Source organism: Pseudonaja textilis, chromosome 3, assembly GCF_049901715.1.
Source record: "Pseudonaja textilis isolate UNSWEBS1 chromosome 3, rPseTex1.2, whole genome shotgun sequence".
NCBI classification, from domain to species: Eukaryota; Metazoa; Chordata; class Lepidosauria; order Squamata; family Elapidae; genus Pseudonaja; species Pseudonaja textilis.
Window position 1 is genome coordinate 65217 of NC_141992.1, and position 21883 is coordinate 87099.

The 21883-nt window shown below is 43.1% G+C and overlaps 1 protein-coding gene across 1 annotated transcript in view; it reads right to left on the bottom strand.

Moving 5' to 3' along the window:
- STAG3 (STAG3 cohesin complex component) overlaps nucleotides 1–21883 on the bottom strand; it is a 37198-nt gene that overhangs the window by 10294 nt on the left and 5021 nt on the right. The window contains exons 7-20 of the mRNA XM_087928728.1: nucleotides 13348–13421; nucleotides 13140–13263; nucleotides 10224–10322; nucleotides 6128–6207; nucleotides 5840–5947; nucleotides 5594–5696; nucleotides 5386–5497; nucleotides 3205–3308; nucleotides 3016–3108; nucleotides 2527–2616; nucleotides 2145–2345; nucleotides 514–584; nucleotides 283–370; nucleotides 45–128 (exon numbers count right to left, since the gene is read on the bottom strand). Of these exons, the coding sequence (XP_087784854.1) occupies nucleotides 45–128; nucleotides 283–370; nucleotides 514–584; nucleotides 2145–2345; nucleotides 2527–2616; nucleotides 3016–3108; nucleotides 3205–3308; nucleotides 5386–5497; nucleotides 5594–5696; nucleotides 5840–5947; nucleotides 6128–6207; nucleotides 10224–10322; nucleotides 13140–13263; nucleotides 13348–13421 (1431 nt within the window). The remainder of the gene's footprint in view (nucleotides 1–44; nucleotides 129–282; nucleotides 371–513; nucleotides 585–2144; nucleotides 2346–2526; nucleotides 2617–3015; nucleotides 3109–3204; nucleotides 3309–5385; nucleotides 5498–5593; nucleotides 5697–5839; nucleotides 5948–6127; nucleotides 6208–10223; nucleotides 10323–13139; nucleotides 13264–13347; nucleotides 13422–21883) is intronic.

The window sequence follows — 21883 nt, forward strand, 5'->3', positions numbered from 1 at the left end:
CTGGCAGGGAGGGCCATGGCAAAAGATCCCCCAAACCCGCTCACCTGGTCAGGGATGTCCCCGGATGAGCAGCGGGACAGTTCCCAGAGCAGCGAGAAGTGGGCACAAGTCATGGCAGGAATCACCACCTGCAAGGAGAAAAGGGAGGCAACAGGCAGGCATGGGACCCCTGTGGGTGCAAGAAAAATGCCCCCTCGGAGGGTGGAAGAGCAGCTGAGCAAGAATGTGGCCCAAGAGGAGAGGTCCCCAACTGTTCCTGGCCCAGGTCAGTTGGCCCAGTACCTGCTCGCAGGCCTCGCCTGTATTCAGCAGGTGGCGCAGGAGATGGACACAGGGCTCAAAGAACCTCCAGGGAGTCAGGTCGTGGGCACTGCAGATGAAAAGGGCACAAGGAGCAACCAGGGACACCATACCTCTATTTAGGACTGGTGCAGAGGAGGAAGGCATTTAAAGGCAGAGATCTTGGGACAAAACAGCAAGGAAACGGCCAGACTGAATATAATTTCCACTCACCTGTGAAAGGTGGCAATGCGTCTCAAAGTGGCGGCCAAGCTGTACACCTCCTCCTTCTCAGAAAATGAGGACTGCAGAGGAAAGAAGCAGACACGATGCGCGGTGCTTCTCCTCCACCCGAGAGGACTATCCAGAGACAGAGAATCGCAGATGTGGAAGGGACAGGGAGGCCCAGCCCGACGCTTAGAGTAGGAACCCTCACACTGTCCCTGACAAAAACGGCTCAATCTTTCCTTGGAAGCCTCTACTGACTGAGCACCCCCACCGCTTCAGAAGGCAGCCTGTCCTACTGCTTAACAGACTCTCAGGCAGGCAAATCCTCCTCCTCATTTCAAGCCTGGATCTCCTCTGGGAGGCTGCTACCTGCTGGTTCTCATCTTGCCCTCAGGCATCACAAGGAATACATTCACAGGGTCCACCCGATGACCTCCCTTCATGGACTGGAGGACTGCCATTACGTCTCTGCTCGGCTGTCCCTTCTTTAGGCTCAGCACACCACGTTCAATTGCTCTCGGTAGGATTCCAAGCCGTTTACTATCCTCGTCACTACTCTCTGTACTCTTTCCAGTTCCACAGCCCAAAGTTGTGTTGGCTCTTTTGGCAGCTGTGGCCCATTGCTGGCTCAGCCTGAGCTTAGTCTGAGATCTACCACAACACCCAGATTCTTCTCACAGGTACTCGGGGTGGAGCCAAGGATCCCTATCGTCTCTCTGTGCATCTGATGTTTTATTTCTCACCCATGAACACCTTGCTGCCTAAGGGCCAGTGTTCTAAACAACCTGGACGTAGCAAAGGCAGGGGAAGAAACCAGCCGTTTCTCGACTTTCCCAAGCACCCCTAGCACAGCTTCATCACGACCGTCCGGTCCTGCTACAGAACATCCCCTGCACCCCTGGTGCTCCACATAGTCCTTGTCAGCCAGGTCACCTCTAGTCCTTCTGTCTGTTAGGCTAGATGTATCCAGTTCTTACAACCTTTCATCGTATGTTTTAGCCCCCAGTCCCCTAACCATCTTTGTTCCTCTTCTCTGTAGTCTTTGTAGAGGCACCGCATCTTTTGTATATTGTGGTGACCACAACCGGACGCAGTATTCCAGGTGTGATCCTACTGAAGCAGTATATAGTGGCACTAACACTTTGTGTCTTGATTCTGTCCCCCTCTGTTAAGGCAGCACACATTGGCCTTTTGGGCAGCTGCAGCACACTTGCTGGTTCATGCTTAGGAGGTTGTTCACTAGGTCTCCAAGGTCCCTCTTATAGTTTCTGTTGTCAAGCGTAAAACCAGGGTTTTTCTTGACAATGAATTACATTTTGTTGGATAGGTCCCAGTGTACAAGTCCGCCTAGGGACTAAATCAGTGGGACCAATTAAATATTTGGGAGTTTAGTAAGGCATTAGTAAGGCCACAACCAATTGCTCCTTTACTTTGATCATGTCAATTGCAACGAATAAATGGGAGCTTAAAGCTTCTGGAAGGCACCATAATCCTTCTGTCTGAGATAGGCACCCCACCCCCCCCCAGGTCCACATTTCAAGTTCATGTACACCAGATCAGAATCCTATCATCAAACTGCTCCCACTCTGAAAATTCATCCATGCCTAAACACCTGTCACAGGGTGAAGTTCTTCTACCTGGAGGAGTTCAGTAGCCTCGTGCTGGAATTTATCCGCCAGATAGTCCACAATGCAGCTTCGAGCAAAATCCACACGGTTGTAGAAAGCAAATTCTGTGCTGCAGAGCAGCTGGAGAGTCTGGGAAGCCAGCTCCAGCACTTCACTGCTGGTGTGCTTTTCCACCACTTCCTTTAGCTGGCTCAGCAGCAAGTCTAAGTACTGGGAGGAGGAAGAGGAGACAGAGAGTCACCCCAGCAGTGTCCAAGGGCAAGATTTTTTTCGGGGTGTGTGTGTGTGTGTGTGGATTTGGAATATTGGGGGAAGCAGGAGGAAGAGCCCGCTTAGGAGGAAAAACAAGGGGCGAGGAGAGAGAGGCAGGGTAATGAAAAGGGCCTCCTACCTTCTCCAGGCGGCCTGAGCTGTAATGAGTTAGGTCAAAATAACGCAAAGCCTCCAGCAGGGGTCCTACTTTCTCAGCGTCAGCAGAGAACTGCCAGGATGGAGCGGAGCAGAGAAGGGAGGAATGAGGGCGCGAACAGAAGGTGTGCTCCTCTTGGCAAGGAAAGCCAAGTGCATCAACCACCCAGGACTCTGAGGGGGACAGGTAAACCCCCCCACCCCCAAGTGGCCTCAATGACTTTCAGAGAGTGCTAGCGACCAGGTGACTGCAAAGAATACAAATCCTTCCATGCCCCAACATTCGGTCAGAACAGAAGAAACCCCTCAGATGATAAGCGAAACGGTTTTTTTTGGGGGGGGGGGAAGAGGATGAAAAGCAATTTTGGAACAACCACACAGAACCGACAGGCAGGGCCAAATCCCAACCAGAACAGGATGCTTCTTCTTTGGCTTCTCCTCCCGCTCAGGAGTAAGAGACGAAGGCATTCACCTTAGCCAACAGCTGGGGCAGCAGAGGCGCAAAATGCTGCGTGAGCCTCGAACGCTCTTCAGACTGCCCTTTGCGCTCCCGAGCAGAAAACACCTGACAAGGCAGAAAGGAAAGAAGAGGAGGAGGAGGAGGAGGTGGCGGGGGTTGGGGTCCTTGGGAGAGGAGAGGAAGAACCAAGGCCGCCGTTACCTTCTTTCCAGAGAACCTGCCGATGGGTGGGTGCCCTTCGGTGGCTTGCCGCATGCTGGCCACCAAGATCAAGATGAGGCTGCTCTCCCTGAGATCGCCCAAACCTGCAGAGCGACGCAGCACTTGAGCTGTGGAGCATCTCACACAGAAAATGAACCCACATTACGCAACTATCACAATCTCTCGTCCTAAATGTGTAGCTACTGTTCCCTAAATTTGCAGAATTATACTGCAGTATCCACAAAGAATCACCAATTTAACTTACTTCTAATGCAATAAGCAGAATTTTTAAATATTAATTGCCAAGCCTTCCTGGATAATTCCCTCAGGTATTTCTCCTAAATACGTTTAACAAATAAGGGACCGTCACATATCCTTGCCTTCAGGGAGGACCCACTTGTTGCCAAGCACTCTGCTTATTCTCGCACATGATTTACTGCTGTTTGCACCACATTTGTATCAAACATTCCATAATTCAGTTTCCTGTTTACTTTCACAATATGCTTTTGCTAAAATTACAAACTTCTTACAATCATGTTTCTCAATGACCCGAAGAGCAAACATGCAGCATGCACAATTTCTCCCCTGCATGAAGAGGAACATAACTAAAGAACGTAAAGTACTTCCAGTAGCTACAGCAATTGTGTCAGAAAAGCTAGAGCTCAGAATGAACGAAGGCTTGCATGAGAGACAATATCAAGGAGCCCTTGGTACTTTCTGAGCCTAGTGGTTTGCTTGCAGACATTTCATCACCCCAAAAGGTGATACCATCAGTGAGTGTGGGGTTCTCTCCCAGTTTATATACAGTAGCTTGCCCTGCCACAGTTGGCGGGGTGTGGGGGGGGGTGTAGTTTTCTCCTTGGCGATTCCTTGATTACTGTTTTCTGTTTCTGGTGTTAATCCTTGCTTATCGGGCTGCTGGCTGCTGCAAAGCATGTCTTTCTTAGTTTCTTTCTTAGATTTTCTATTATCTCTGATGTATAAATCTGGTTTATCTCTATGTTATTGATGGCTGATTTGTCTAAGTGCCAAGTTTCCAGGAACTCCCTGGCATTATTGGATTTGGCTTGGCCTAGGATGCTTTCTTCTCCTGGGTGATAATGTGGCTGAGGCTGTCCAGATGCATGGTGGGATTAAGGAGTTTTCATCATGTCTTCCGATTGCTGGCTTTTGCTCACGGATATGCTTTGCCCGTCTTCTGCCAGCCTGTCCTATATAGTGGCCGTTATGCAGTCCTTACACTGCATGTTGCAAGGCTACTGGGACCGTTGGTTTAGTTACGGTGTTTTGGAGGGCTTTAATTGGATCAAAACTCAATACTCACCAGCACTAATATTAGTTGGTGGTCACAAAATGTCTGCAAGTAAACAACCAAGTTCTGAGAGCACCAAGGACTCCACAGTTCAATCCTGAGCTACAACATAAGTCTCTTCCGCTGAAGCACAAGTTCTTTGGGAAGTGAGAAATGAACAGAAAGCCATGTATAGATGCAGCCCAAAGAGAGCCGTCGTGGTGCAAGAATGATACAAGAAACACTGTCTTAACGTCCTTGTGTCGGTCTTCTCTCAGAAGGGAAACGGAGCTGTAGCTGGTCATCCTTCTAAGAAAAATCACTTGAACTCCCCCCCCCGCCAAAAAAAAAAAAAAAAAGATCAGATTCAACTGGAAAGTACAGAAGGAATAGGAGGAGGACGGCAGGCCTGCTTTAAGTAGTCATGCGATTACTTTCATGAGGAAAGTTCTTGGCAAATACATGGGCAGATCAGGGTATCCCGGCCAATCACATTCAACATGAATCCAGTGTAGTATAGTTGCTAGGAAGGGCCAATACTACCTCGAGAGGTATTACAGGTAGTCCTTGCTTAATAACTGTCCCGTTTAGCAACTGTTCAAAGTTACAACAAGACTTTACAACCAGTCCTCATAGTCACACCTGTCACAGTAGCCCCACAATAATGTGACCAAAATTTGGGTGTTTATAATCGTCATGGCATCCCACGGCAGCAGAACAGCCACTTGTGCACGTCACAGTCGACCTCCGGCTACGTCCATGGGCAGATATCCTCAGGGAGGGATCCACAGTATTCCGAAGGGGTTTTAAGGAAGTCGGAGGGCACATCTCCCCCATCCGTTTAGCAGCCAAAGGCTGACATGAGCCAAAGCCCACCCACTTCCGCTCACCTTCTATGGAGGATTCCTCCAGCAGGAGGCCTGTCAGCACCGGCCAGTCCTTCAGCAGGGCAGATGCACAGTCCCACAGGCTATCGACCAAGTAAGCGGCATGGTCATGGAACTGTGGGTGGAGAACAAAGCACTGCACTAAAACCAGCCTGGCTAAGGGCCGCCAGGACTCCTCACCTTCTCCTTGTGGCTCAAACGTTTCACTCACCTCACTTTCAATAAAGAACACCAAAAGCAACTGGAGGAAGCCACGAGTGCCCTCATGGAGGTCGCCTGATTTCCCACCGGCATCTACCCTGGGTGCCAACAACCTACAAGCCAAGCCACCAACATTAGGAAACAGAGCCCAAGTCAGAAATCTTTGGGAAGAAACAGGATATTGCATTCCTACGCACAACGGAGTGCTTGCTCAGAATGCTGAGGTGCGCCGGGGGGGCGTGAGGACCATACTCACTTTCTGTATAAAAATCCACCTGCAGCAGCAGCTACAGGACGACTGGAAGCATAAACCAGTGGGAAGACCCTTTCACAGTCAGCACCCGTGAGGGCGCCGTCCGCATTCCTGCAGAGACCAATCTTCAGTGCACGTGAAAAATGCCAACCCCCAACCCCCCCTAAGTGAGGGGTAGATAGGACAGACTGAAAACACAGGAGACCCTCTGGCAGCCTGGCCAGAGAACATGGACTTTGACGAGCAAGTCGAATGCTAGCAGTGCCTTCGGATTACTCCGGCATCACTTACTGAAGGATGAGAGTAAGCAGCCTCACAGCTTCCGTTGCCACCTGGGGCTCCTTATCCAGAACCATGGCCACAATCCGTTCCTGCAGGAAAACAGGAGGTGCTGGAGGGAGCGGGGACCACCCACTTTTTAGAAAGGGTTCCCGATCTCCCTGAAAATGCATCCAATGTATTTTTCAGTACTTAACAGACAAATATGTTTCAGCTTCCTGGCTTATTCTTTTATATGATCATTCCACGTCTTTGTGGTTAACATTTTGTAATTTATGAAAGCTGCCACAGGGGCACTGAACCTCCACTAGGTACATATATGACTCTGGGAACCTGCCTCCGAGTCAAGCCTCCTCTCCGCTCCTCTGCTAGGACATGGAGGGCGACAAATAATACATTTCACTTGTACGTATTTGATTGCAGAATAAACTTCTTTCACTTGTACATATTTGATTGCTATCAGGGGCCCTGAGCCTTGAAAGAGCTGGCAACCCTGAAACTGCTGGAGGGGGAGGAGCTAGAGGACAAGAATCGGGTTGCTATCCTTTCCTCAGTGTGAAGGTGTAATAAAAGGATGCTTTTGTTGAAAGAGGCTAATACGGGTGGAAAGGCAGGCTTGGAGCCTCTTCAGAAATACAGAACGGAGACACACCAGGCCTGCTGGTAGTAAGGTCAGGTCTTGCTCTTTCTCAAATGCTACATTTCAACTGAAATTCTTGCGTACCATTTCAGAAGGGACATGACCTGTAACCACTTTGTGGGCTTTGAGGCTCTGGTGTTCTTCTGGGGAAGAGCCCAGTGACCACCGTAGTTGTGCTTGAGCATTACTTTTTGGCAGCTTTGAGGGTGTAAAGTGTACTTGCTTTTGGTATCTCAAAAACAGGGCTCTCCTGAGCATTTCTGGAAGTCTTCTGCAGCCACTATACCAACTTCAAAATAATTAAACTACAAGAATGGATTTCCCCACAAATAATTTAGCCACAGTGCTCTGTGCCCATTGTCTTCAAAGACAACCCGACTAACTCTATATTGCTGTAGCAGCATACAGTAATTGTGTTTGGTGATCGCAACATGCAAGTTACAAAAATTAAAGTTGCTAAGTGACACTTGTGCAATGAAAAAAGAGGAAGCTTAGAAAACTTCCAGATAAGGGTCATAAAAGTTCAGCAGGTGTAACCTGTCACCCCAACAATTCCTATCTCTGACCGAGACAGGCGGCCGAGGTGAGGCTTCTCCTCTTAAAACTGCACCCAAACGAGAACCGACCCCGGAGACACATTAAGAGGACGGCACCCTGGAAGAGCTGGGAGAGAAGTTCTGTGCTGTAAAAGCCAACCCATGCAAAGTCTTATTGTTCCCCTCCCATGCGATCCCTATACGCTTGCTACCATAATGGTACTACTCAGTTACTATTACCACAATGTTTATACTATACAAGTAGTCCTCGGCTTAGAACCACAATTGAGCCCAACATTTCTGTTGTTACATGAGACTTTTGTTGAGATTTACACTCTTTCTTGCCACAATTGTGAAGTGAATCACTGCAGTTGATTAGTTAGTAACCTGGTTAAGTGAATCTGGCTTCCCCATTGACTCTGCTCCTCAGAACGTTGCAAAAGGGGATCACATGACACCCCCCCCCCCCGGACACTGCAACCGTCATAAATATGAGCCAGTTGCGTCTGGATTTTGATCATGTTTCTGGGGGTGCTGCAAGGGTCATAACTGAAATACAGTCAAAAGTCACTTGTTTCAGTACCGATGTAACGTTGAACAGTCACTAAACGAACTGTAATAAGGACTACCTGTACTCCAGACTGCTTGCATCAGAGTGTGCTCTGTTTTACCATTACCTGTTGCGCATGGCTGTGCTCTATGCCACGGTTACAGGCGCCTCCAAGATACAGGCAGTCCTCAGGGCTGGTTTGTTTTTAACAATGGCTCAAAGTTATGACGGCCTGTCCTTGCAGTTACAACCACCATAGCAACCCTGCAATCACATGATGGCAATTTGGGCATTTGGCAACTTGCTCAACTTCACAACCAGTTGCAACCTCTTGAGGCCACAGGAGCATTTGTGACCTTCCGACAACTGGTTTCCGACAACGAATCGCAATTGGGTAAGCCGAGCGATCCATTGTGCCGATTTGCTGCATTTACTACAGTAAAAATCGTCGTAAAATCGGATTGCCACGTGGTGACTTGTTTTAGGACCACACTAACGTACGGTGGAAGTGATCCTCAACCCGATCTCTGGCTACAACTTTTTCAAAAGCCTTAAGAAGCCTGGCTCTAAGTGCTGACACTCTGACCAACCACAAGGCTGCTTTGAAATGACGGTGCAGCCGACTGAGCACACCTGTGTTATTTTAAAAGATACACCTACAAGGAAAGCTATTTATATGGAGCGGTTAGTTGTAATAAAATAAGCACACGAAGGAGGGATTACACTACATACAGGCTTATTTTTCTTTCAAAAACTGTGTGGCTACCTACCTCCTGCAGTGATTCTAGGAGGGTTACCGAGAGGCCATGTGAGGAAAACTAAGTACACCTTATGATTCACGAGGTGATTCGCCTTATGATCTGCCTTTAGCAGCCATACCTCGAAGTCATCGTTTCCTCTATGACTTTATCCGTCCCTCACATGTAGAGTGCAGCTGGTCAGCCAGTTACGAATCTATCTGGTGTGGCTGATGCTGTCTATCCCACATTTCTCTAACTTACCCAGAAGTAGATTGGGGTTTATTTTGTCAAATGCCTCACTGGCCCAAGTGCTATACTTAAATTACACCTGTAATTGTGTATGTCTGACAGTTTTTGCAACCCGATCCACGCTTTAGACCTGGGTGGTAGATAATGGGAGTGTGCCTATCACAGAACTGTTTCATTCAAGATTAGGTTGGCTCCAACCCAATTAAAACTTCTTTTTTTCTCTCTCTCACTCAGCTATGGTCACTTGCCTGTCTGCTAGAAAGGGGGGGGAGACGGGACGAACCCCCCCATACCCTTCCCAGCCCATGCCAATCCCCCCACACACACACTCTCCCCACCTGTGCTGCTCCCCCACATATCTTCTCCCCTTGCATGCCTTCCCCAATCCATCTCTTGCACACACCACACCACACCCTCCCCAATCCATGCCTTTCCTGACCCATGCAGCACCTCCAGAGTGCGCGCGCACACACACACACACCCTTCCCAATCCACACCATCCCTGGCACCTCTTCATGGCACCTCTTGCACCCTACTAAGCACCCCATTTGGGGGACCTTTTACAGCCTACGCAGTCCCTCCCCCGTGCATTCTTCTTGCCCTATGCTGCCCCCCAGCTGCTCCCCAACCTGTCCTGCATAGCATCCCTCACACCTCCCAAGGCATTCTCCCCCCACGGCATCCCTTGTGCACCTCCAAATATCTTTCCTGACTTGAACCGCAGCACAGCCCTTCTCTCCCTCCCACTCAGCTGCAGCCACTTACCTGCCTGTTGGTCTTGGACTTCCGGCCAGCTTCCCCACTGACCCTCCCTGCAAGCTTCCCACAAGCAAAGTAAATAGGGATGTTGGCAGGAATTTGAGGAGCGAAGGAAAGGGAGGATGGGGAAGGAAGGATGAGGGAGAGAGGGGAAATAAGGACAGAATGGAGGGAGAGAAGGAAGAAGGCAAGGAAGGAAGGAAGGAAGGAGGGTGGGGAGGAAAGAAAGAAAATTTTCTGAAGTTCTTCTGTGCCAGCTTCCCATAAGGAAACCCAATAAGAAGCTGGAAGGAAGATCAGAAGTAGCTCCTCAGCCCCACCTGTGGCCATTCTGATTCTGTTTAAGTAAGGAAATATCTCTGAAATGGTGACCCAGGAGGTTATAGGTTGTCTGGTTTATTTCTGAAAGCTTTTGTTAGTTACTTCATATACATGTTGCCCAACTCCCAGCAGCTTTTTGAGGATTTTCGTTCATGAACTCAGGATGAGATAGCAGCAAAGAGAAAACTGGACATTTCCAGAGTATGCAAGAGAGACCGAGGACAGAGTGACCTATCCCATTAATAAAACTCTTGCCACCTTTTCAAGGTGGATCTGCTGGTCAAAGCCAGTGGGAAATATTACGGCTGTTTACCTTAAAGCGACTGGTGAAAAGCTCCATCTGCGAGGCAGTTTCTGGGCTGCAATACAAGCCTTGCAGTACAAGTAGGCACCTGAGTCGGACCTCCCACTGCTGCAAGACAAAGCCCATCATCAGGCTATTTGATTTCTCAAAGCCCAAAATCAAATAATGTCTAAAAACTGCAAAGAGTGATGAGTAACCCCAAGTCTTTTCCTTTGTACTGAATTTGCATTTGTCAGCTCTGACAAATAACCCAACCGGTATCAGGTTCAGAAAATGGCAACAAAAATGGTCACAAATTGGGAACAGACCAATCGAGAGACATTTGACCCTTAAACAGCAAAGATTGAGACAACATGATAACCTAAATGGGCATGTTGTTCTTTACTACCATACAATGCACAACACAGAATAACAGCCCTGTTACTGCAAGACCAGGAAAAGGGAGAATAACGGGCAGGTGACGATAAGACAGTTCTCCACCAGGGGCAATGAAATTTGGATCCCTACATTCAATCCTGAAGGAAATTGGAACTCAGGGGTTTTAATTTTAGGAAAAGTCCTCATCTGTTTGAACTTCATTCTTCTCTTAATCACCATAATCAATAGATAAAATGGGTGCGTTAGTGGAAGGGTTTTGTTGTATAACAAGCCCAATACACAAATCAATATACAGTAAAAAGACCCACAGAACTGGAACAACCTATATAGGCCATCAAGCCTGGTCCTCTGCTTAGTACAGAGATTCAAATTAAAGCCCCTCACACAATTGGATACCTGGCCTTTTCCCAAACACACCCAATAATGTTATGATCCAGAATCCTGGTAAATAGAATTGTGTTTTCTTCTAAGTACGAATAGGAAGCAGGTCACCCTTACTCTAATCTATGGGATACACCGTTCCTTAAGAATGAGACTGCAGCAGGAAAGATGTACTTCTAAGACCCTACCCGTATCACTTCTAGATGGGGGGAATGGGATACAAAGCGTTCCTTGCGGACTCAAAGGTGAGGAAGACAGCTTTAAGGCCACCAGGACCAAGACACGAACAGCTTCAGAATGAGAAAGAGAACAGAATTGTGCTGTACAGGTAGTCCTCCACTTATGACCATGATCAGGCCCAGAATCTGTTGCTGAGCAAAGTGGTTATTAAAGTGAGATGTCATGTAATCGCTTTGCTCAGTGACTGCAATCTCAGATCTCCCACATGGTCATTAAAGACCACATGGGCCGTTAAGGTAACAACAATGCTAACTCATCCTTCCTACATCAGTTATTAATACAACTAGGATACTTGGTGGCATCACTTCCCTCCATGTGCAGAAGGCATAGCCGCTCCTGTTGAAGAGCTGCACGGGTGTCCGGGAAAACGGGCAAGGAAGAATAACTGCTGCTGCCAATTACAAGAATTTCTTCCAGTCGGTGTAAAAAGGAGTTGGCATCAATGCCACTATGACACATCCCGCTGTATTGAATTAGCACCAACAATCTTAAATAGGATGGCGACCCTGTAGCTGTGCAGACCATCTGAAAAAGACCCTTCACGATGTGCAAAGAGCACATGCACAACACCCTTTCAAAAGATTAAAGCAGCTATGTCTTTTGCAAAGCAGAGACAGCTGGGAGCATCAGCTGGGAGACAGCTTTTTTGAAGAAGCGTGTGTATTGAAAGAAGTTGTGGGTGCTTTAACACTTCAAAAGCAACTGCTATTCACCTTTGATTCAATTGTTGAATATAAAGACAGATAACTCTACAAATTCTTTCATACAAAGTTTCTTTTATTGGATTACATTAGGTATCCTCAAGGTAACTCAGTTATGTCGAGATGCATCTAATGTCCAATTCTTTGCATAATCTTTCCCCATTTCATCCCATAGCAGTAGAGACAAAGGAGAGACGCTAGCACGATGCTAGGGTCCGAGCAAGAGTGAAGAAACCTCCCCCAACCCAAGGGTCAATTCAGTGACCAATCAGGATTACAGGTGTGACCACATGACATGGACTACATTTCCCAGGATATCTTAACTACATTTACCATGATGCATTCCCTTAAGGGGACAGCTCCCAATTCCTAATTAACTATTCCAATTCCCATATACTGGTTGGGCAGCACAACAATAAAATACAAGCTGAATAGTCAAGATCTTGTTGATGATCCAAGCTCTGTCAAGGATCTTGGAATACTCATCTCTAATGATCTAAGTGCTAGAGCCCACTGTAACTATATAGCCAAAAAGGCATTAAGAGTTGTTAACCTAATCCAATGTAGCTTTTTCTCTGGTAATATCACACTACTAACTAGAGCATACAAAACATTTGCTAGACCAATACTCGAATACAGCTGATCAGTCTGGAACCCACATTACGTATCTGATATTAGCACAGTTGAGAAAGTCCAGAAATATTTCACAAGAAGAGTTCTCCACTCCTCTACTCGTTGCAGAATACCTTATGCCACCAGACTTGAAATTCTAGACCTAGAAAACCTTGAATTAGGCCGTCTTCGGTCTAAGTATGGTATATAAAATCATACATTGCAATGTCCTACCTGTCAATGAATACTTCAGCTTCAACCATTATAACACAAGAGCACACAATAGATACAAACTCAAGGTTAACCGCACCAAACTTGATTGTCCTATTGTTTCTTTTATTTTTCTTATATGTACACATTTCATGTATTCATAACTATGTATATACTTATAGCTATTATCTTGTAAGCGATTGACAAATCAAAATAAATAAAAACTGCTATGGACATGCTCTTATGTTACAAAGCATCTTGTTCAAATGTTTTGCATAGTTTTATTCAGATGGGCTCATGATTCTGGAAACACGAATTAAGTAACAAGGGTGCTTTAAATATCTCGCATAAACTTTTAATTCCTGAACGCCCTACCAATACGTTTTCTGCCCTGGCAACCCACCTTGTCATGCAGAGTCCAGCCAATGTACTTGAGGTAACCATCCGTTAGGAAGGAAGTGGTGTAATGTTGTATCCACTGACCCATCTCTCCAATGCAAATAGCGCGGATTTCAGGTAAAAGGTCCCTTGGAAAGCAAACAACCGGGACAGCGATCAGAGTCTCCTGACCTTGAGCTGGCTCTTTTCACGCGTGCCCTGATGTCACTCACCGATAGCGGTGAACGAAGACTCCCTTGAAGAGAGCGTTCATCAAGGTCTCCAGCTCTTCCTGCTTCTCCTGGAACTAAAAACAGGTGAACTGCTGGCAGAGAGAGAATAGCCATCAACGGTTGTCTTGCTTATAATTATTAGAAAGATTCAGATAAAATAACGTATGAACGCTGTAAGACTGAGTTCAAGAGAGACTCAATTGCAGAAAATATGATTTCAACAACCGCGGTCAATGTCTGGAATACACTACCTGACTCCGGTTTCTTCCCCAAACCCCCAAACTTTAATCTTAGCCTGTCTCCTGTTGGCCTCACCCCATTCCTAAGAGGTCTGTAAGGGGCGTGTATAAGCACCAACATACCTACCATCCCTGTCCTAATGTTCCTTTTTATTCGTATCCATTTCATGTATTCATAATCATGTTTATACTTGTATAAGTTAAAATTAGATATATGTTATCTAATACATGCTTGACAAAATAAATAAATAGAATTGGGTATCAACGCTGAACATACAATTGCTAAAACATAAACATATTGGGATTTGAAACAGAAAAGGAACAAGTGAAAAAATGTAGGATAAAATGCACTGAACATTTTGCTTCTAATATACAGATGAAACAATGGGAAATATGTGGCTAAAATAATTGAAATTTATACTAAAACCTCCCTTTTTATGACCCTATAATCCTTTAATTCAGGGTAGAGTCGGGTCAACTGGATGGAAGTGAGCGTTTACTGACTGGATGCCCTTCCTGTAGCCTATGTAGAGTTAACAGATTTTTTTTTTCCTCTGAGCCCTAGGAGAAACATCTGCCGCTACCTAGGATTGAACTTTCAACCTTCCGAGTGGGAGGGCGAGCGTCTTCACAAGGTCACCACGCTGCTCAGTTGAAATTTGCGCTATAATCTTAAAAATAATTTTTATAAAATGATGTATTGTTGATATATGTCACCAGATAAATTATCTAGAATGTATCAAGGCACTTCAAATTTAGGTTGGAAATGTGAACAAGAGACATTTTGTTTGCTGGATGTATAAAAAAACTAGAAAAATTTTATTGCGAATGCAGACACTGATTTATAGGATGTTAAAGATTTATATACAATTGAGACCAAAGGTTTTTATCTGGAGATTGGACAAACACATGCAAAAAAGTCACGGAACTGTTTCTGTACATAACTGCAACGAGATTATTATATGGAACAATGTGGCATAATCCACAATGGAGGAATGATGATTGGGTGAAAACTATGGAATTTGCTAAGGTAGCTAAAATTGACTTTTTTTGATCGAAGAAGGCAATATCTGTATTTATTGCTGTCTGGAAACTCTTTATGAGCTTTATGAGAAAAAAGCAGATTCATGATGTTTTTGATGATTAGACAAAGTAGTTTAGTGAAAGGGAATCATGTAACTTTACGGAAAGAAGTAAATTTAGAATTGTATTTAAATACAATTTAAAGCTACTGTAAAGAATATTAGAAGCTACCTCTTTGTTTCTTTTTATTTCCTTTTCCTTTTTTTTGCATTTTTAGCTTTCTTTTTAATTTTTTCCTCTCTATTTATTATTGTATTTTTTATCTCCCCTTTAAAAATATTATATAATAAAAAGTGAAGGGTTATGCTCCCAGCTACAAAATTCTGATTAAAGAGATTATAACTTTCTTTCCCAAGACAAATCTTCTCTGTTTGGATCTCAGGGAAAACTTTTATCAAATGCTTTGCTAAGCTCTTGATACAGTGTTGAACTCATTCACTTCAATTAAAATAGTCACTCATATTCTCTCCCTCAAAAGAGGAAATCAAATTGCTTTTGCACCTGTTTACGAACATACACAAGTTCCTGTCAAGTAATTCGTTCTTTTCTACATGCTTGCAAACCTACTGCTGAATAATCTGTTCCAACACCATCCAGATTGGTCACTGCTTATCCATCTGGAATCTGATAGTTTAAGTGCTTATTTACAGTTATTTCTCTTTCACCACAACCTGACACCTCAGATTGTAGTCTTCTGAGTAACCAATCACATCCCAAGGGCACAGAGAACGAAATCTCCCTAGCATTAATTGCCCGGAGGACCCCAGCACCAACCCTCTTAATAGGTGATGCTGCTAGGCAGCTGGATGGGTGCCCCAACAGTAGAATCTGTAATTTGAGGAGGAGCTTAGGAGAAACACATCCAGGCACCTTCACCGCAGCCACTGCAGACAGTCGAACTGCCCTGGAAGATCCCTACCCCCGAGGCCAGGGCCCCTCGCCACCTGTGCATCTGGAGTGCAGATCCCCAAGGGATAGGTCAGGGCTGGTCAGAGGCAACAGGCCACCACTTGGCATCTCCATTTGAGGGAGCCATCAGTTGCCAACAGCGAGTCCGGATCCCAAGCAGCCACTGCATAGCAGGAGCTGCTGCTGCTCCTGCTGCTCCTAATCCGTCCCATTAACTGCTTCTCCACTGAGGCTTCCTTCTTCTCCGAAACCCCTTTCTTCCCTGACATTCATAGTATGCGGGGGATTTCCCTCCCTTCACACTTGTGCAGTTTATACTCTCCACACCTTCAGTAACCATCTCCTCCTATTCCTCCATCCTCTCAAATCTTCTTTGCACCTGACGACTTACTTTCTCCAGCCCTACTGTATCCTACCATTCTATTCCGTTTTCTTTGCCCCAACGTTCTCCTTCAGTTACAGCATTTCCCTTCCTTTCTCGTATTCTTTCACGCCCACTCATTTCCACAGAAACTCTTTTTTTCCCTGCTTCAGTTTCTACTTTCTCTTCATTTAAAACTGCCCACCTTCCAAAACAAGTTTCCTGGCCATCACTGATTCCCAGGGGAAAAGAAACCAACCTTTAAGGGAACATCCTTTCCCCATTCCGACGTTAGAGACTATGTTGCCCATATTAGGACTATATTATGCTACCTGTCTCCCAAGGATTTTATTTTTAAAAATTCACATAACTGCCCCAACTGGGAAGAAACTTGTGAACCCGGAACTGGCAATAATTTGGGGAGCTAGACACCAAGGAGTAATAGTCTATGCACACAAAAAGAAATACACTTTTCTAACATCTTATCCTTCAAATCTCACATGAGATTTTCAAAACAGACAGGAGAAGTGAGTCATTTTAATTCCTACAACTGGCAATTGCACTGACAGTTTGCCCAGGACCTCTGATCAGAGCACTGTTTTTGCTGGCCTACTTGTGGGTAGCTCAAAGATAGTTTTAAAAATCCAGTTTCCAGAGAATGACTTCAGTGATGAAACAAAAATTTGGCAGGGAGACGACAAATATTACAGAGTCGATTAAAATACCAAAGGAAAAAAAAAATCACGTGCAGAAAATGGAAGGAGAGGAATGTAACCAAAGAATACAAGACAACCTCTAGGGATTACAGGCGGCCCTCAGGTGACAACACTTCAGGGACCATTCAAACTTGCGACTCCACTGAAATAGAAGTTGCGATCGGTCCCCAAAGTTCTGGCTGTCACAGTCCCATGGCTGTGATCCAGGTTGTTGGGGTTAGCTCACAATTACAAAGTTGCAATGAGCCACAATCACATGGTCCTGACTTCCAAGATTCCCTGCCAACTTCCTCAAAGCAAAGTCAATGAGGAAGCTGGCTAAGTCAGAATTTAGTCATGTGAGATCCTCACTTAATGACCTGCATGGTCCTTGCTTTTAACCATGGCAATGCAGACTGCCAGAATTGCCATCGCATTCACTGTAAAACCATGTTGCTTAACAAGGACAATTCTGGTCCCTTTTGTCATAGTAACTACCTGTGCAGGAATTCTTGTCACAAAAATTGAAGCTCATAAAGACACAAGGCTTACAGCAGATGCTAAGCAATAATCCAAAGGGGGTTCTTTGGATAGGTTGGAAATCAGAAGAAAGCCACGGAGTGCAAATCCATCTGAGAGGAGAAACCACTGAAATGGTAAAGGGCAATGGTGAGATTGCAGCTGATATCTTCGCCCCTGGTCGGTCCTAACGGACCTAAACCGTCCCGTAGAGACGGTGACAGTAAGGGGTGCGTTCTGCTGATCCCAGGGACATCGCAAAGTCCCTGGTTGATCCAGAAGAAGCCCTTTTACCATCGGCGGAGAGGCAGCCATTAAGCTGATGAAGCTGTGACAGCTCCGGAAGGAAGAGACAGAAAGTGTATCGGCTGGTGAGAATTTTCTTTTTATTTTATTTTATTCGGGACTTAAGGACTCTCTAAAATGAGAAGAATCCTGTAAGACTTTTGACAAAAACTGATAAAACTGACTTAGCGGCGATTTTTTAAAGAGAATGTCAAACTGAGGCTTGGCTTTTTACTTTTACTTTTGTTTTCACTAAACTTCTATTGCAATCTAATAACTGTAACTAGACTGGTTTTTTCCCTTATATTTATCTAATTTTTTTTTCTTTTTTTCTCCCTTTTGAGTGTTAATAGTTTTTTTTTAGGACAGAGGCTCCCTTTAGTATTTTTTTTTCCTTAAATATATATATATATATATATATACATGTATATTTTCTTTTTTTATTAGGCTTTTTCTGGGAAAGAAGGGGGAGTGGATTAAAGAAACTTTGTAACACTGCCAACTAGAGGCTTGAAAATACTTTATTGGAAGTTGAGAGGACTGTGAAAAAATCCTTTCTCAAGGACACTGGAACTTGATAAGATAGAGGGAAGAACACTGGAGAATGTTTTAACAGGTGTTCTTTGGAACTTCTATTATTAATTGAGTACTTGAAGCTTGGCTTTGGAATTTGTGGAGAAGCCATAATAAGAGCCTTGGATAACTAAATAAGATGCAGTGTGCTTTCTTTTTCACCTTCTTTTAGCTGTTCCATCCCTCCTCTTCAATCCCACAGTATCTTGTAATATTTGTATATCTATTTTTTCTTCTTCCCAATTGGATTATAATTGGCTATCTTATTAATTGGATTAAAGAAGCTTAAAGATCCTGAGTTATTCAAATGAGTAAGAAAACTTTACCTTCTGGCAGTTCAACTTCTGCTCCTGCTTCTCCATCAACTGGAGGACGACTATCAATAATGGTGAAGCAAGATAAAGTACAAATGGACCTAGCGACGATTATACAAGGAATACAAGAACTTAAAACGAGTATTGACCAAAGAACAGAGAGTATTGAACAAAGAATTGCAAAGACTGATGAAAAAATTGAAAATTTTCAACAAATGATGGCGAAATATGAGAAGAGACTCCAAAAAATTGAAGAGAAAGACAAACAAAGAGATGAGACAATTGGAAATATCGTTAGCAAATTAACAATGGTTGAACAAGACAAAACTGGGATGTTGAAGTGGGAGATGGATAGGTCAGAATTTTATCTCAGATTTCAAAATATAGAGGAAGAAAAAGGACAAGATTTGGTGGCTGTAATGATAGAAATCTTGGCTGGAGCTTTGGGGATAACAGAGGAAAAGATGATGGAGTAGATGAAATATACCGTGTCTTCACAAGATATGCGATGAGAAATAAGCTACCAAGAGAGGTCCATGTCAGATTTACTAAAAAGACTATTAAAACACAAATACTACAGGTGGCAAAAGGTAAGGCGTTGAAATATAAAGACAAAGAGATTGTGGTTTTAAAACAAGTGCCCAGAAGAGTGATACACTGTTTGTAAATTTATGAAGAAGGATGATGTTTTTATGTTTTATGTTGTATGTTCTATGTGGTTTTGTTTGTTGTTAAAATAAAAAACTTTTTTTTTAAAAAAGTACTTGGGGATATACTTGACAGCAAGATGCAGTACACTAAAAGAGAATAACTATATCAAACTTAAACAGCAGATAGCGCTAGATTTGGTGAAATGGGAAAATTTACAACTGTCATTAATAGGGAGAACATCAACAATCAAGATGAATATATTACCCAGAATTTTATATTTGTTTCAAACAATTCCAATTAGGCTTGGAAAAGACTACTTTGAAGATTTAAATAAAATTGTGTTGAAATATATATGGCAAGGTAAGAAAGTGAGAATAAAGTTAAAACTTTTGCAAGATGCTAGAATAAGAGAATTTGGTTTGCCTAATTGGGAGTTGTATTACCAAGCTACAAATTTGATGTGGGTTAAGGAATGGATAACATTAAGAAATACTAGACTGTTGACATTACAAGGACATGACCTGTTGCTGGGGTGGCGTGCTTTTTTATGGTATAAAGGAACTAAAACACAGGGGTACTTTAGAAGACATTATATAAGGGAGTCTCTGTGGTTAAATTGGGAGAAGACTAAAAGACAATGTTATTTGAAAATTCCAGTCTGGCTATCGACTATTGAAGCATTTTCTTATCCTATAATATACAAAAAGGGACAAACAGTTAGATATGGTGAAATATTGAATGAAAAGGGTGAACTTAAATCTATACAAAAACTAGAGGAACAAGGTATAAAGATGAATTGGTTTTCATATGCACAAATACATTCAAGGTATGATAAAGATTCTAAAACAGAAGGTTTCTATGATAAACTGACGGACTTAGATAAGATTTTGACAGGTACTGATGAAAAGGTGATTAAAAAATTGTATGGATATTTATTAGAAATTAAACTAGAAGAACAAGTTAAAGAAACTATGATTGCTTGGGGGAAGAATTTTGGATATGGGATTGATCTAGAGAAATGGCAAAAATTGTGGGCTCAAAATTATAAAATGACAATGTCAACAGCATATAAAGAAAATTTGTATAAGATGTTTTACAGGTGGCACTTTCCCCCGACAAGAATAGCAAGAATGTTCAAGAATAAATCTGAAAAATGTTGGAAATGTCATCAGATACCTGGCTCATATTACCATATGTGGTGGACTTGTGCGGATGCTAAAAAATACTGGACTAAAATCTACACGTGGTTGGAAAAAATGACAAAAAAGCATATAGGTTTGAAACCAGAAATATTTTTATTGGGAATTTTACCTGAAATACATAGTAAAGACTTGAAATACCTGATTGTAAATGTATTAACAGCGACTAGGATTGTATTTGCTAAAACTGGAAAAATGAGAAAATACCATCACAGGAGGAAATCATTAAGAAAATATTGGAATGTGCTGAGATGAGTAGATTGACATTTGAAATTAGAGAACAAGATGATAAACCATTTTATAAAATTTGGGATCTATTCTATCAATGGTTAGACAATAAAATATAGTAATGAAATATGTAGACTTTTAGAAAATAATAAATCTATAAAGATGTATTCTTTTATTATATCTACAAAATGATTCTAGAATAGATCTGGGATAATACGAATTGTCATAAAACTTACTAAGTAAAATATGATCATTTTGGAAAACATGAATGAATAAAAGTATAGTCAAATGATTAATAATGATATTAATGTATTTAATATATTGATTGAAAATACGAGATTATATACAATGTAATTATAATTGAAGACTGAAATGGAAGCACAAAACAATTTGTAAACCAACCGGCACACTGTATGTACATATATGGAAAATGGTTTGATGTTTTTATGTTTTGTTTGTTTTAAAAACCAATAAAAATTTATTAAAAAAAAAAAAAGATCACGTGATGTTTTAATGCCTTGGTAAGGCCACACTTTGAATACTGCATTCAGTTTTGGTCACTATGATGTAAAAAAGATGCTGAGATTCTAGAAAGAGTGCAGAGAAGAGCAACAAATATTAGGGGACTGGAGGCTAAAACATATGAAGAATGGTTGCAGGAACTGGGTATGTCTAGTTTAATGAAAAGAAGGACTAGGGGAGACATGATAGCAGTGTTTCAATATCTCAGGGGTTGCCATAAAGAAGAGAGAGTCAAGCTATTCTCCAAAGCACCTGGGGGCAGGACAAGAAGCAATGTGTGGAAACTAATCAAGGACAAAAACAACTTAGAACTAAGGAGAAATTTCCTGACAGAGCAATTAACCAGTGGAACAGCTTGCCTCCAGAAGTTGTGAATGCTCCAACACTGGAAGTTTTTAAAAAGACGTTGGATAACCATTTGTCTGAAGTGATGTAGGGTTTCCTGCCTAACCAAAGGGTTGGACTAGAAGACCTCCAAGGTCTATTCTATTCTATTCTATTCTATTCTATTCTATTCTATTCTATTCTATTCTATTCTATTGTCAATCCCTTGATCACTCAGCTTATGTTTAAGTTCCCCCTTCTCATTTAATATATCTTTATATCTAACAATATTTTCTATGTTAACATTTGGATGAACCAGTGCTTCCATTATCGAGAGCCAGACTGGTATCCTCAAATAGTGATGTTCTCTGATTTTCTTCCATACTAACAATAATACATCCCTAATATAGTGCCTTTGAAAGTAACCTATATCTTGTTTTTCCCATACAAGAAGGCGTGGCAGCCAAGTTGCAAATCATGTCCCTCCAAAGTCAATAGTCTTGTTTCTCAATACAATCCATTCTTTCACCCAAGTAAGTACCACTGCCTGATAGTATAGTCCTGAAAGTGAGGATCCCACAGGAGTTCCTTTTACTTGATGATATTTACCCATCGAAAATGTGAGTGGTTGAGC